Source organism: Aulonocara stuartgranti (genome assembly GCF_965226115.1).
Source record: "Aulonocara stuartgranti genome assembly, chromosome: 1".
In the NCBI taxonomy this organism is placed as follows: Eukaryota; Metazoa; Chordata; class Actinopteri; order Cichliformes; family Cichlidae; genus Aulonocara; species Aulonocara stuartgranti.
In genome coordinates this window covers 20,093,852-20,110,916 of record NC_138939.1, presented here as the reverse complement: position 1 = coordinate 20,110,916, position 17,065 = coordinate 20,093,852, and the positions used below count along the sequence as shown (strand labels likewise).

Below are 17,065 nucleotides of genomic sequence, written 5' to 3'. Positions count from 1 at the left end.
TGTAGGCGTGACTATCCACGTGAGCCAGTGATCTCTGCTGGTCCGCTGACAACAAACATGCGTCGTTGGCAGCCCGAGGGGATACTCTACAGCAGAGTAGCGGCGGGGGCAGTTAACCAGCTCTAAGGACACTCTCACGCTAGTAGCGACCGCTGTCCCGTTCAAAGTTTTGGGGCTTTCTGTTCGGAGAAACAATCAAACGTTTTAGCGACGCTGTGTTTGACGGTGTCCGGTTTCCTCACACTGAGGGATTGCAATGCCCTCTGACTTTATCTCCCTTTTCAGCGGGGACCTCGACCTGAATTCACCCAGATCCTTGTACTCTAAAGGTAAACATTTTTTATTCACGTTCTCTCTCGCTTGTCACTCTCATTTGCCACTTTTCGGAGTTTACATGTGCGACTGACCGCCTGCCGCGTTTGGTCTAAGGGTTTAAACAAGTGTGTGCGTGGGTGTGTTTTTTGGAGGGGTTTTTTGTGCGGTGGCTGAACTCCCTCCTTCACTCTCATTCATCTGTAAACCATCTCTAAAACGCCTGCTCAAAATAACGTGAGGTACTGAATCTCTTATAGATAATTTATAGATATTTCCTGTGTGTACTGTGTCGTGGGATTGGCCCTTGAAGCAACGTGGAATGTTTTTTCAATTATTATTATCTTTTCTCAAAACTAAAGCCCTGGGCAGCTGCATGCACACCGGTCAGACCAGTTTACCAATTCCCTGGCAGCTGAAAAACGGTGATATCTATGTTCTGGGGGTTGTTTGAATAGGCCATCAGTGACCCCCGCCCCCCGAAGCACTACATATACAGGGCACTGCCCCCAAAGCAACGCTGTAATGGGATCATGGACATGAACTGTGAGAGCCTCATGCAAGCTTTTACATAGCATAGCCTAACTTAAATGAACTTAACTAGGTGTAAATTTAGAAAAACACAAAACAAAAACAGCGTCATTTTGTAGTACCCTGTTAATTACATGAATGAGTTTATCCATACAATAGGACACACATGTGGGAGCATGCTGCTTTGCATGATACTAGTGAGAAAAGTGGAAAAAATAAGTCTCCCAAAACTGTCATATGTAGAAATATCTTTTGGAAGCGATTTCATCCAACAGGGGGTGTGCAAAGCTAATATCAGTTTTTAAGGTTAAGAATAGTATGCTACCCTTTTCTCATAGCAGTGGGTTTCAGCAAACGAATTAAGTGGGTGGCTTCATTCATGCTCGTGCGGAAACTTTGCATCATTAAGAATCTTAATTGGAAATCTGTTGCCAGTTTTAACCTGAAAGTGTGAGTCGATAATGGGAAAATAATATAATTAGTAATTTAATTTATGGGTCTTTGTAAAACACAAAACCAAAATGCCATAATTCTGTAAATCAACAACTGATTTTCCTGGCAAACGCTGCTTTTACAATGATCTTAGACTGAAAAACATGTTCTTAAATAAACATGAAGGTCGTGGTGCAGAATTCAACGCTCAACTTTACTGCGGCTGATCATGAAGAGAAACGATCATGACTCAAGATAACATGCAATAATGACACATTGCCTGAAAGTATATTTATCATCTTTCTGTAGAAACGTTTTGCAATTTGCAATAAGTTGGAGAGAAAAAGTTGAAAAGTTGAAGCATTTAGGTTGTTTTAGAATGTCGCACTTCCATTGCAACCTCTGTCCAGAATTGTGAAATGCTTCCTCTTGTTATTTCAAATTGTCATATTGTGGTTTTGGTTTGTGTCAAACTTTGAAACTATTACCCAAATGGATGCTCACAAATTGTGTTATATCATTTCGCTGGCTCAATCACTGGAAATGTGCAGCAATGAAGACCTTCTCTGCCTTTTCTCCCTGCCCTAGCATATTTACCAGAATATTAACATCTTTTTCATCAGCTGCTTTCCTAGATTCAGGAGTCCATTAATGTAGTAAACAAGTTTAACCCAGTATTGCTTTTATTTTACCAAATATGTGTTGCACTGGCTGCTCATATTAAACAGTACTAAAGTTTAACATGGTCAAGTAATTGCTGTGAACCAATAACCCACATAGCAAGGAGGTCTGGCCTGGATCTTGTACCAAGCCGGTACTGCTGGCTGACTTCTGGCATGATATGACGTATGTCATCCAGATATGGGCCAGGCCTGGCATAGGTGGTACTGCCTATGTGATGGCATGCCACATCCGGCTCGATTGTGGTTTGGTTTATGTGGCCCAGGCCCATAGAAAACAGGTCTGGCCTGGATCTGGCATCAAGCTGGCACTTCTGACTGATTGGTGTCATGGCAGGGTGTATGTCAACCAGATGTGGGCCAGGTCTGGCAATGATGGCACTATTTATGTTCCTGTTTTCCTATTTTAGTTAAAAGACCCAAATGCCATGTTGCAATACTATACTGCTATGGTAGCCAACATTTCAAATGCAGGTTTGACAGGTTATTGAGTGTACACTTTATCCAAAACCTAGTGACGGTTTACTCATGTTTACCACCTACTGAGCGAAAGGTTAGTGGTTCAATCCCTGACTCCTCCAGTCTGCATGTCAAGAGTGTGAATGTAGTTAGGAAGCACTGAGTTTAGAGAAAGTGTGTAAATGTGGCATGTTGTATAAAGCATTTTGAGTAATCCAGGACATGAGAAAAGCGCTATGTAAGAATCAGTCCATTCACTGTCTGAACAGAGTTATGTTACTTTTGCACTGTTTTGCATGTTCTGGCACATGTTGTTATTATTTGGCTTGATTAAGGTTCGCATTCGGCTGACATCTGGGGCCATAGCTGAAACTGTTATGGGCCAGCAGTGAGTCTACAACTGGCCCGTGGCTGCACACAACTTATACATGGCCCACATACTGCAAAGAATGACGGCCCTTTGGTGGCCCAGATCAGGTTTGCCAGAGGTAGTCCACACATTGGCCAGCACAGGACCACCAGTGTGTCTGCAACTGGCCTTAGGCTGGCCCATGTGTGGGCCACCTCTGGCAAACCAGATCTGGGTCACCAAAGTCCCATCATTCTTTGCGGTATGTGGACCATGTGTAAGCACATTGTGTGGGCCAGATCCGGGACATACCAATTTCGCTATGTGGCAAAGTTCAAACTGCTCTAAATACTAATTTTTAAACAATTTCTTCTGTGACATAAGAGAAAAGTGATAATAAATATAGTAAAAATATTACAGTAAAAGCAACTTTACTTCAATGCTTTTGTAAGCAGCATTGATCATTCCCAGTAATGCTCAAGGATAATAAGATAACAATTTGTTTTTGCTGTCAATTATATAATTTAACTTTTTACTCCTAACTCTAGACCGTGAACTCTTATGCACCACATAAATCAGCTAAAACTCCTTTGAGATTAAGGCCAGTGGTAACTTGTTTTTAAACCTGTTAATCGCACAATTGTGTGTCGACACCATGGTCTGTTTAGTGGAGAAGCTGGGTTTCACTGTGTTGGGTATGGTCCTGATAAGGCCCACTCTTCCACAGTTGATTTTTTTTTTTGGAAAGAAAGCCCCAGTTATCTTTTAACTCCTTCACATCAGCTTAAGTCGTACCCCAGCCCAGAAATAAAATATACTGTTGATCAGAATTTTTTGCTGTTTTTTTTATTTTTATTTTTTATTTTTTTTATAAATAGGTAATGCTCGTCTGTAAAATGCCTTTCTCACACAAGTGGTCACAAAGAGCTGTCCCCAAGATAGAGCAAGATGAGTAAGAAAATAAATGCCATTTAAAACAATAGAAAAGCTGCATTAAACAGCAAAACATGATGAGGAACATATTTTTAGCTTGCTGTTGCGACAGAGAATGTAAAGTAAATCCAATAAACAATAGCACTCAAGACAAGACTGTTTGCTATCTTTTACTGATGGAATGTAAGTTAATGCATGTAATAAAATGTCTCTCCACCAGTTTCACATTAAGTTGAAGAATGTTATGGGTTCTGCACTATCTATCCCAGTTAACAATTGTACGACCCTCAGATCTCGACATAGTTTTTTTCTCTCTCTTTTTTTTTTTTTATTGACACGACCAAAGCCTGGTCAATCATTACCTTGCTGGTTGCACTGTGTATAAACCTGGGCTTAAATAGCACTCTATTAATATTGACTCTGCTGTGTTAAGCAAACTTAGCGGCATGCTCTTAGAAATATTTGACTCCCTTGAAAGCTCGTTGAGATCTGATGACGAAAGAAACAATATCATAGAGGGGAACCGTCTGAAAAAGAGCAGTGCATTAAGAGTTGGCGCTTTACTCTGAATGTTTCTGACGCAGACACGTCGCCATCTGTGGACTCTAATAAACTCCTGTATTTGGAGATGTAAATAAACTCATGAGTCAGTGGTCTTGGGAACTTAAGCTCATTGTGAACACGGTGAAACGCACAGTAAGGTAACTCACAATCTTCATCTTTTTTAACATCAACCCAGACCTGTTCGACGTACTTTAAACCGTCGCCCTTGTAGATATATATTTGTGTGTCAAGTTTGCCTGGTGTCATAATAAGATCACACATGACACCATACCAGCAATATGTTGATTACATGACATGGATTTCCTCCTCAGCTTTACAATATTCAACATAGCTTTGTGAGCACAATTTGCATTGCGTGCAATGAGTCCTGTGAAATGGGGAATGTCTACAAACTGCTTACTGGTAAAATCTCTTCACTTTTCGCTCATACCCCTCTTCCTCTGCCATTTATAAGTGCCTATCATAACTGTTTTCTATATCGGGCCTGCTGTATAATGTCCAGACTGACTCTGTCTCAAAGGACCTTAACATTTATTTTGACTGAAGGCCATTGAAGCTCCATTATGGCTCCTCGCCCCACAAAATTACTACTCCTGTAGTTATACTCTCTCTGAGGCCCAGCCATGTTGACAGAGCTAGTGGTGGTTTTTGTTTGTCTTTTGTGGCCTGGAAGTGTTTTATGATATTAATTGTTATGAACAAAGCTACATGCAGCTGGCAACTTGACTAATCTAAGGAAGAAGTAGATCAGAGTCGACTAGCGAAAGTGGAATGCAGACAGACGGGCATCTGGACTAATGGCATGTTCGGTCTTCTATCCCCCAGTGTCTCTGTTTAAACATGACATGGCTGTGCAACTGTTACTTTCTGCACATACTACCAAAGTAGCTGTAGTCTTGCTTTTAAAATAGAAGAAATGTAACACTATTATTAAAGTTGAGATCTGTTTTGTCTGGAGTAGTGAGCTGTTTAAGAGTTAGGGGAGATGGAGAACATTTAGTTTTTATGATCATCTTCAAGTAAAATACAATCTCCTATTGTAATATAAATCACAAATGCCAGTGCTCGATGCATTCATCTTCAGGGTTAACTGTTAATGAGCTCATTCACTGCTCCTAAAAAGCCATAAAGTAATTCAGATTACTCACATCTAAATGCGGCCCAAGTGTTCTCACTTACCTTCTTTGAAATCTCTTTGATCAATCATTAACACTAACCAAACTTCAATAAAAAGTCTAATCAGTGTCCGGTCAAAATATCGCCTCTTCTGGTATTTACTGCACACTGGTGACTTTGTTTTGGCTGCGGAAAATCAATATATGAGCTTTTTAACCAATCAGAGCACTTGAAGTTTATACCAAAGTGTCTTCGTGTGTGTGTGTGTGTGTGTGTGTGAGAGAGATTGTTGAGGTCAACTATTGAACTACTTTTTGCTATACGTATAGATCTCCAAAATCTCCTTTGTTGTATTGCAGTGAACACAAAAGCCGTGTTGAGATTTAATGCTTAAAAAAAAAAAGAGAAATATTTTACAAAAACGAGCACGTTTGTAATAATTAGCACTAGTATCACATTTGTGTCATACATATATAAAAAAATGTGTGTTCCCAAAGTTACAAATACCTTTTGTAGACATTGAAAAGTGTTCGTTTTTGAAACTGCAATTCGACAGCTTTGCGCGCACCTTTATAGATTTTACGACATGTAATGAAGTTGCCGAAATCACGGAACTTATAAAGTATTATACGCGTCTTTTAAAGTTTTTCCGTTCTGCCAGAAACTGGCCTTTAATAAGTAATCAAGTAAAGATTCTTTGTCTCCTTGGCCTATTTTAGGTGAGCAGGTTAATTGTGTTCATGAATTGTTGCTCTCAGCAAGGAGATTATCTGCCAGACAGGTGTTGCTGTGCAGAAGGATAGCTCTGAGAAAAAAATACAGTAGTGGGTTACGAAGCGGAGCATTGCATTGTATTTGCCCCACTTAATTTTGTGTCCGTTACCATGTTTCAAAGAGTCCTGTCCACAGTACTGTCTGGTTTACCGCAGTTCAGGATTTCCAATGCAAAATAACAGGAATAGGACTCGAGCATAGCGCCTGAACGCTTCTGCTTGCACAGATCTTGGAGAATATTTCTCAACACTATTCTGTGAAAAGCCCAAAGCACCTGTGACATCTTACAGCCTGCCCTTGCGTTTCTGGCCCAAGGAAGATGATTCTGAACTAAGACATTAAATATTGAGTGCGGTGAATCTTGGCTTGCCGCACTCTTTCCATTGGCAGGTGACATGCGGCAGTTTAAGGTGTCAGAAACTCATAACTAGGCTGTAAGCGCAGTGTGTGTTATATTCTGGTTCAAAGTAAGAGGCTGTTAAATTGAATTCACACATTTATTCATTTATTTTTCTTTCTTTCCTGTTATTTCTAAATAAAAGCAAATGTACATGCAAGTTCCTATCAAGCCAGTCTGTGTTTGTGTATAAATACATAGTGGTCAGTTTACAATAATTAACAAATAATAAAATGATAAGACTTTATTGTCTAATTGTTAGACAAATAGCAACCCAAAACGTGTTTACTTTAGAGTATGGTGTTTTAAATGTATGCTGAAATCAGAAACCCGAACACGTACTTTGGGTAATCCGATATACTAACCTTACAACAAACCCCTTCTCCGTGGAGCTTATCATATTCCGTTTTTATTGAGACAGTGCCAGAGAGCTGTGGATTGAAATGGTCTTTAAGGATCGCTCTCCAAAGTGGTTTGATTGTCCTGCAGCAGTCGTCTTGCTGCGTTGTTGTTCTGACCACTGTTACTGCACCATGTTGGTTAAGTGAATGATGCTTTTATTAGTTAGCTGTATTTAGCATATATCATTCCATCAGTTTTCATCTAATGCAATACCAGTTGGCAGTGAGACATTAAACATAGTGCTATTGAAACATGATAACATGCACAAAGGACCTGTTGACTAACTTCATGTATGTGTTCACACATGGTTGCTGGCACGTATATTTAGGGTTGGGCTTTTTCTTTCAGGCAGTTTCACACAGTACATAGTAGTATCTTGTGTTGTTCTAAGCCCCTATGGATTTCTACATTTTAACCAAAGCTGCATAAATACATCAAATTGAAATTGCCACCTTCCCCCCCCCCCCTTTTGTCCTTCATGCTGTTTGGGCTTGATTGAGACTGCACATGTGGCTCTCTTTTGAGACTTTGAACTGCATCCATGGTTTTATTTTCCTGCAGATCCAGAGCCAGAGCTAAGGCAATTTTCCTTCAGTGCTGAGTCAGTTTAATCACATCTGTAGCCGTTTGTTAATATCCTGGCACAAAATGAAATGAAAGGTGAATCTGAGGCTGTGTTAAGGTCTGCAAGCCAGTTCAAGTAGAAGAAACGTTACTTGGTTATGAACATATGATATATTCTCTTAGCTTTTTATAGCTTTTTTTCTTTCTTTTTTCCCCTCCCCGGCAGGTACAGAATAGCTGCTGTCATCTAGCTTCAAAATCCTGTTGTAGGTTTGTTAAGCCTGTAAGGGATTTTTTTTCTCCCTCTTACGTTTGACACATTTTGTCACAGATCTGAGTTTCCTCACACAAAAAGGTATTTCATAACATTCAGTAATGACGAATTCTTTGTCACAAAGTGCTCAAGTGATCCACCTCGCAAGCCAGCAGTTGTGGTATGCCAGTATCCTGAGTATCCTGAGTCATCTGGCTTCCCCAGCAGACCGGCAGGTAATTTGTGCTGGAATGAACTGGAGCATTGATGTCCTCCTGTATCCTGTCATTGATTGTATCCTTGCTTGTTCTTGTTGTTGTGCACTCTCACTTGGCCCACATTCAGTCCAGCGAAGCCAAGAATATACCTTTTACGCCACACAGATGCATGCGCAGGGTTTAAAGTAGCGTCTGCACAAACACAACAAGTTGGAGTGCATGCAAACATCTGCACGGAGACTCGTCTTCACCCTCTGATAACACTGTTTGCATTAGACAAGAACCCTGACCAAAAGTATCAGCTTTCCCCCCCCTTCTCCTGCCTGGCAACCACCAGTTGTGAACGCCTGCTGTGAAATCAATTGCTATAGTCCCAGTCTCGCAGGCCTAAAGACCACAAGGGAAAAATCTGTCTTTGGTTTGGTCACACTTTTTCAAGTTTCACTACCACTTAGTGGTTAGTTAGCAAGTGTTTGCTGTAGTGCATTGACTTTGTCTGCAATGTGCTGTCAATCAAAGCAATCAGAAGGAGGTTTTTGATGTAGCAACCTCTTTGTCGTTTGTTGCTAGGTGAAACTGTTACCAGTCTTCAGGAAACCCTTGCTTACTGGTTGGGGCATACACATTTTTCCCTAGACACTGATGGGTCTCCAGACCTGTGTGACCTTACCAAACAGTTTTTCCTTTTGTACTCTGACATTGAAAACATTTTTTAAACTTTGGCATTATTTTTATTTTGTCTGGTTTACCGCAGCAATTTTGCCCTCAGCTTTAAACCCCACATTGTTCCACAAAATTCAAAGAGTTAAAGATGTGCTTTACCTTTTATTGAGTTTTTTTAAACTAAATCTGATTATAAAAGTATAATGATGGTATTGTATAGACGTTGCCTGATGCAAAATAAACCTGTACTTAGGTTGGATAATCATTAATCGTGTCAGTTTTTTATGATAACATCAAATCTTAAATATCTAGAGCGTGACATCTGGTCACAAGGCTGCTAACTGCATTTTTTTTCAAAACATTCGGTAGCTATTTAAGTCACTGCTTATCTGCTTGATTGCATTATGGTCTTTTTAACCTTGAGGTGCCCTGCCATAGTTTCTTGTTAAATCAAAGGTCAGGTTCATTTATTAGTTTGGCACAGTTTTTTTGTTTTGTTTTGTTTCTTTGTTTTTTGATGAGTCAAATACCAGTTCATTAGAAGAAAAAAACTGTTCATTTCTCACCATATCAACAAGCCACAGCTTGCTTGAACAATGAGCAACAGAAATATGAGTCTGCATCTTTTTTCTCCTCTTCAGTGAGTGAAGGTGCAGACTTAAGTGTGCAGTCTGACGTAAACCTGTTTGAGCACGTGGGGCAGAGTAGTAAGCATGCTATTTGGGAGGAATTTTTGCCTTAGGTGTCAACAGAAATTACATAAAGAGGGCTTCTAGATCAAAAGCTGTTGTTGGGTGCCAATCTGAGTTTGATTAGTCTTTGCCATTCTGTTGTGACTTTTGCCTGACAACTCATTCTCAATCCTTATTCGGAAGTAAATCTTCCTATATAAGTGGTAAAGTTATAGGCTTAGTCTACAGGCTGTCTCACAACAGTTTGTCAATAGAAATCTTGAAAATATTACAAAGAAGTAAAATCTACAACACAAGGATAAGAATTCAAAGCAGTTATTGTTCTGAAAAACATTGGTATTAGAAGCTAGTCCTACATTCTGGACTTTTTCAGTGTAGATTTAGTGCACCTCAAGACCTTCCCAGTGAACTTTAAATGTTGTCTCAGTGCCAGATTTTTTTTTTTAAATGTTTATTTCCCCCTTCTTATCATTAGAGTCAACAGCTTTCATCAGAAATCAGCCCACAGAGTTTCCAAAACTAGACCTATGTGATACTACAAGCTATTTTTGCGTAATGTTATATACTGATGTGCAGTGGCTAATGGAGATTTATTCGCATCTTTGAATCATTATCTCCATCATTTGCTCACAGATGCTGATTTTATGATGTGCATACATACTTTATATTAATTATGAAATGAGTTGTTGCATTAAAAAGTCTCAGGGTAGTCCAGGATAGTATTATATTAAAAAGACTCGGAAGGTCTTGCTGATAGTGACTGTTCCAGTCTAAGAAGCTAGGGTGCTGTCCCCCCCCCCCTTTTTTTTAAACACCCTTGTAGGGCTGTTCGATATAACGATTTATATCGGATGACGATATAAAAACGTCTATTGTTTCATTTTACGCTAACGTTTGTTTCGTGGTGTCGCAAAATAAACTGTTTACGGTAATATTTTTTCATCGTTTTGATGGTCACTGTATTAATTTCTTAAAGTTCTCTCTTTCTCTTACATTTAATATAACCACACTACAGATGGACAAGTGCCTGTTTTTATGCGTTGTCGTTAGCAACAACGACGGTAAAACCATCGCGTGTCCGCTTGTTTATTTTCCAAATAAACCTTTCACAACAAAGCTCAAGATCCTGTTGAGACTTTTCAAAATAAACTGAATCGCGTGAAAGAGCAGATTATTTACGGATGAGAAGCAAAAAAGAGCCGTCAGGTGCTAAAAAATAAACCTTAGACTAAAGCGTTAGAACAGGCTTTTCCCCGCAGCATGCCGTGTAATAAATATTTCCAAAGAAAACGGCGGCCCTTACAACTTATGTCTAAAAATGTATAGTTTCATACATCGTCAGAAATCCCTGTTTTACCACATCGTGTGTGTGTGTGTGTGTGTGTGCGTGTGTGTGTGTGTGTGTGTGTGTGTGTGTGTGTGTGTGTGTGTCTTCTGATTCACTGGAAATGGGGACTTGGAAAACTTCTCATCAGCAGTTAGACATGAATTCGCTGGAAATTTTATGGTTTGATCTTTTTTTTTCTTCTTTTTTTTAAAGTAATTATTTTCTGCGACATTGCAGATAAAACACGTTTTTCTTTTTTTTTCTTTTTTTTTTTTGAAGGGTGAAAAAAAAGGTTGATATACAGACATGCAGTTTCTACAGGAGTATATACCATCGCTCTCTGATAAGTTTACTTCGTATGTTACAGCCGGCTCATAAAGAATATGAATAAAATTTCATTTCCAGCATTTTCTCGGCTAGTGTTTGCACTTTTAGTATTTTAATTCAGGTGATGGCACATGGGCCACACACTTAGGTTGCAAAGGGGTGCATATGTGATATGTAAAATCGAGTACTCAGCAATGTAATCTGCCTTTGTAAACTTTTATGAGCGAATGGGCTGTTCTAAAGAGCACACTGAATTTGAGCATGGTACTGAAATAGGATGCCACCATTGAAATAAGTCAGTTTGTGAAATCTATTCCCTCGTAGGTAGTCCACGATGAACCACAATGTAAGTGATTGCAAACCATGGCAACTCGGCCACCAAGTGGTAAACCACTAAAGTTAAGAGTGAGGTCTCCTGGTCGTAAGGCCCATGGTGCATAAAAACCACCAGCGTTCGGCTCACTTAATAACTGCAGAGCTCCAAACCTCCTCTGACATTAACACAAACAGAAAGGTATTCTGTTGATGTAATCTGCATGTGGTACCCTGATTTTGTCCATATAATGTAAATTCTACATGCCGTCAGTAAGAAAAGATTCTGGACTGCTTTGTCAGTTGAAAACATTTACTTATTTATTTGGAAACGCAGGATAATCAAAACGTGTGCATGTATTAGTAGATGTAAATATACACGTTTTATGTGTAAAATTGCCACAGTGTGTCTGTTTGGCTCTCAAGTGGCGCCATCATGATGATGCACTGGTATTGAAGATTAATCTTTTTAAGAGTCTTTTTGTTTTCCTTCAATAGATAACGCTCCAAGTTTTTCAGAAAATTAAAACATCCTCGATGACCACCACATACGTGAGTAAAATCTGAATTTCACTCATTTAGTGGTTGCTGGAGGTCGCAAGGATTGTGCGTTGCCATGAGGTTGTTGACCGGTCTCTAGGCCAGTGTAACAGGCCTTTCAGCAAAGTCATGGTGTCTTTGAGTCTGCCGACCAATCACAGGCTGTGCAGGCTGGTCTCAGTGACACTGCACAAAGTAATGGTTAATATTTGCACATTTGGTTAGAATTGAAATTCACCCACACTGTCCCAACTGTGAGGCATCTACACAGACATAGATATGTTGTGTCGGTTGTCCCTGATCATGTAAATATTTATAGATTCATATGACATTACTGCAACCAAGGTTGCAAGGTTATCAGAATCCCTAATCTCACATTCTATAATTGACTTGTTTAAAAACAAGGTGTGACAAGGTTTAGGTTAAATGTGGCAAACACAATGGTAAGAATCTTATATTGTGACAGCCTTGCTTTCAAAGCTGACCATGCTGTATTTGCCAGCCTTTGTGTAAGCCGTCCACTGCAAATAGTTTGAATTCCACTGCTTTTTGAAGTCAAGCTTTCAGGTTAAGTTGAATGACCATTTTGTCTTTTGGGGCCACTGGTAAGCACAGAGCTAAAGGTAGATGGGTTTAAGAGCATTAAATTCAGTCAGATTGTCACTATTTTCTTTTCCAGTAGTATCTGCTGACAGTAAAACAGACTCCATTGTGGTACTGTTTAGATAATAAATATGATAATTGACCTACCTTGCTTTCAAAGATGACTTGTGGATGTGTGGTTTGGCCCTCATAGAGTCTCAGCGGGCATTTTTTTTTTGATGACGCATGGAAGTTGTTCCTGGTTGCTTCAGGATTAGCTGGGATAAAAGGGCTACATGCCACAAATGCTGAACCTGGTGTGACACAAATAACTTGACCCGCTCCAAGGCTTCACTGACTTTTACGTTGTTAGATCGCTGTGTGGAAAGAACAGTCTGTAAGATTTTTTTTTTCTTTTCAAAAACGTGACAAGGACGAGGTGATGGTCAAAATAGAAAATGTTGACATAACTCAAGTGAATACATTGTTTATTTCAGATGCATCTAATTAAAAACACACATTCTAAATTTGTACTCGGATTGTTTTTCCTTTTTAGGCCAACTTTTCCAATATACCCTGAAACAAAAGTTGGGGAATTTACATTTCTATTGAGAGGAAAGATGAAACTTTGTCTTTTTAAGTATTTGGGTAAAAACAGTGTTTTTTAAGAGTTAGATGGGCACAAAATAGTTACCGTTAAAGTGAGAAAAGTTGGTTTATGTTCCATGTATTCTCATGCAAACTCAGGTAAGTGTGAAAGCGTTTTTACATATGTCACTGTACACTTCGCACTTTACACGTATTATGCAGCTTTGTGAAAAACTTAGTGCACCTTGTGATTCCGTAGCTTTAAGATCCACCTTTAGCAACAATAACATAAAGCAATCATTTTCTGGAAGATTGCCAGTCTTTCATGTCACTATGTCTGAATTTTGGCGCACTTATTTTTGCAACTTAAATTCGTTGAGGTTTGTTTACTTTCGTTTTCCCCGGTCCTTGTCAGGTCCTGGCACAGTATTTTGTTGTGGTTCAGGTCTGGACTTTGGATGGACCACATTGATTATTTCCATTTTCTGTCATTCTGTTGCAGATTTGCTGCTGTGCATGGGATCATTGTCCTGTTGCATAACCCGTTTTCTGCCTCACATTTAACTCTAGAATACTTTAGTATACAGAAGAGTTTGTGGTTGACTGCAAGTTCTGCCAAGCCCAAATCATCAGCCTCCACCACCGTGCTTGACAGTTGGTATGAGGTGTTTGTTCTGATATATTGTTTGTTTTTCACCAAACATGGAGCTGTGCATTATGGCCAAAAAGCTCCTCTTCAGTTTCATGTGTTCAAAGAATGTTTTCCACTTGTGGTCAACTTGGAGAAAAATGGCCTAAATTATTTGGAAACCTCCCTTCCCAGATTTAACGGCAGTAACAATTGCTTCTCTAAGATCATTGCTAACATCCTTTCTTGTCCCCCCAATTTCGTTAACACACATCTGAATGCTCCAGACCTAAAACCTGCTACAACTTGTGCTTTAAAAAAGGTGCTCACAGTTTCTGATGATCAGTTAACCAAGTGCATTTGATTGTCAGCACCTGGCTACTACTTAGCATCTAAATTCCTATGGAAGCAGTGAGGGTGTATTTGGTTTTTCACAGGACTGTAGCTTAGTATTACTCCATAAAACACACATGAAACAACTGTGGTTTCACAAATAGTTTCTTCTTGTGCTTTGGTAAGTCTTCTGAGTTTCTTCATCAGGTAAACTGCCAAACACAATGATGATGGTGTTGTGTTTTTTTTTTCTTTTCCCAAATGCAATATGTGGTTAATACCAATACAATATAATACCAACACTGCCTGCTATTGTGCAGTAGGTTGAAAATCAATCACAGTAAGCTTTGTTTCAACAGTTTTGTAGTCATCATGTGTGATGCAATTATTTAAGAAATAAGTGACAGTGTGTTGTCAGAATGAAAGTTATTTTGTTTGATAATAACTTAATAATGTTATAGAAGACTCTGTTTTTACTACTTAAATTTAGACTTTTTTTCCCCATCTGAACTTGTTATCTACATCTTTGTTCCCTCCAGATTATGTGTTTTAAATATGTATCATTACTCTTTATTAGTAGGATATTTGATTTCATATTCTGGCAAAAATTAAATAAATTAGAAAATATGCATTTTTTTTCCACTAGTGATGTAATTAATAAAACAGTTTGTCCTACTATTCGTGGGAAAGTGGTTTAATACTGGGTGGGTGGTTGTCATATTTGGGATTACTCAATTAGCCAAGTACTACCTTCACTGTATTTTTTATTTTTTTTTTTAAATACGTGGCAGTAACCAAGAGTTCTGAGAAGTTTATGGACAAATACATTGTAGCATTGAAGAGTATGAACACATTGGCTTATGCTCTACACAAGTAAGTGGTGGTGGCAGCCTGTCAAAATGCATTGTCCGGACATGCCTTCACAGCATCAGGATCATGACAGGAGAAAAATGGTGGGCTTGTCAGAGAGGTTAATGAAAACAGGGCAGAAGCGATTGTAACACAACATTCCTTTCTATGGGCCACAACCATTAAAATAAAAAAAGGCAAAAAAATTTTATTTAACGACTTAATTTGTTATGCCAATGTAAATGTAGCTAGGTGCAGCAGAATTTGTTTAAATTACAACTTTGATTTTTGGGTTATGTAATACCAGTCACCTGTATGCAGTGTGACAGATGCACTGCGTATATGGTCATGTATACGTAGTGCATCTGGTTTTGCATCTGGCTCATACGTATGTGCTGTATCTTGTTGGTGGTGGTATTTTGGGCTCATGTGACTTTTCCCATGTAATTACTGCAGAAGGAAACCGTGCAAAATCATTTCACTTATGCGCGTGCACTTGTCTACTCGTGCATCATTCCTGCATACATATGCCGACATGCTACATTCATATTGTGCACAGGTTTGTGACAAGTTTTGTTCAACTTGCCAAGAGGCTTTTGGGGTCAAGTCTTTGATATTTGCCTTTTGATCCTGTGCTTTGTGTTGCTGTTAAACTGAGTTCCCCCCCCCTAATCTTAGCCTTCAATGATAACATAAATATAAAAACATAATTCTCAGTTTTGAAATATGAGCCAATGTGTGATAACATGTTGAAGATTACTAGTGCTGGTTTGAAGAAAAAGTCACCACGAGGTACAAATAATTACCTTTTGTGGTACACCAAGGTTTGCCTGACATATTTTTTTATTTTTTTCAAATAAAAACAAATGCAGCAGATCACAAAATATGCAAGTTACTACTAACTTGCATATAGTCTGTTCTGTGTAACTGCTTTGATTCTTTCACTGTTCATACCGAGACTGCTGACTTTGACTGGCTCTAAGCTCTGGGTAGCTTTAGCGTTAACCATGTTGCCTATTTTAGCTTCTTTAAAATGTCCAGTGTAAGTATAAAACTAGGTCATTGCTGTTAGCTGTTAGTAGGGGGTGGTAAAAATAACATGGAGTGAGATTTTAGTACGATGTTATAAACTGAAGCCACATACCGATTTTTATTTATATATGTTCGAACTTCATTGCTCAGGTATAAACCTGTATTCATTTATGCCTTAATAATACTGCTTATTTTCTAATTTCTCCATGTTGGCTCAGAAGCGAGACAAACACTCAAAAGAGTTGTCTCTCGATCTCTGTTGCTATGGAGTCCCTGGTAGCCTACATGTAGGTCGGTTGTAAACATTTCAGGGTTGCTGTAGATGGTTTGCTGCAGTTGCCCGTCGATTAAGCTTGTGCTCCTCATTGCATTTTGTGAAATCCCACAAAGTCTTTGCAGCCTGAAATTTTTCAGCAAGTAGGTTGCACTACTGCTCGGTTTCTGCATGACAGGATTCCACATGACAATACCACTAACCTGTTGAGCAGGATGCACTGCAGCAAAGGGTCTGGAGCACAGTAAACAAGACGGGGAGAGTGTAGGTGGAGTGGAGGAGGGGGACAGAAGTGAGTTAAATCAGTTACTCGGCTAAAAAACCAGTGCCACGCCCAAGGTGCCAGGGCTAGTAAGAGCAAGCAGGAGGAATGTGAGGGAAATGAATGGGATTGTAAGTCCTACCATTCACATGGTGAGTTCTTTCTTCTTCTTTTTTTCATCTTAAGTCTGCACTACTTGCCACATAAACATATCACAAGACATGATGAGTATGATCTGTGCAGAATTCCTGATGTGAAACTCAGATTGTGAGTGTGTGTGTGGTTTGTTAGTTTAGCTGTGAGTCAGTTCAGTTTTTATACACACATATTTCAGTGCATTGTTAGCATGAGTGCTACTGATCAAAACTAACCACATGTGTCAGTGTGAATTATTCTGGTTGTTATGATTGTCACAGAAAATGAGAGGTTTTGCTCTGTGGTCAGCGGACTGCACAACATCGCTGTAGTCTTAAGGTGAAATCAAAACATCACGTGGTGTGTGTGAGTCCGTACAGTTTATTGCCCAGTTAGCAAGGCTTTATTATTATTTTTAAATCTTCAGCGTGAAAGGGACAGTGTTTTGTCACGTGTAAATAAAGAACTGCACTCTGTCTGTGCGTCAGGAAACAAACATGCAGCAAAATAAGAATTTTCATTCAGCCCTCTAAAAAA

At 39.2% G+C, this 17,065-nt stretch overlaps 1 protein-coding gene across 7 annotated transcripts in view; it reads left to right on the top strand.

Moving 5' to 3' along the window:
• The window catches only part of nfat5b (nuclear factor of activated T cells 5b), a 41,751-nt gene continuing 24,686 nt past the window's right edge, over positions 1 to 17,065 (top strand). For 4 of the 7 annotated variants that reach the window (XM_082534578.1, XM_082534581.1, XM_082534577.1 and 1 more), the window contains exon 1: positions 1 to 329. In XM_082534578.1, coding sequence (XP_082390704.1) covers positions 257 to 329 — 73 coding nt within the window. In that variant the 5' untranslated portion in view covers positions 1 to 256. Of the gene's footprint in view, positions 330 to 514; positions 555 to 11,803; positions 11,858 to 16,380; positions 16,546 to 17,065 lie in introns of those variants that run through there. The other 3 variants (XM_082534580.1, XM_082534582.1, XM_082534579.1) reach the window with 3 other exon arrangements.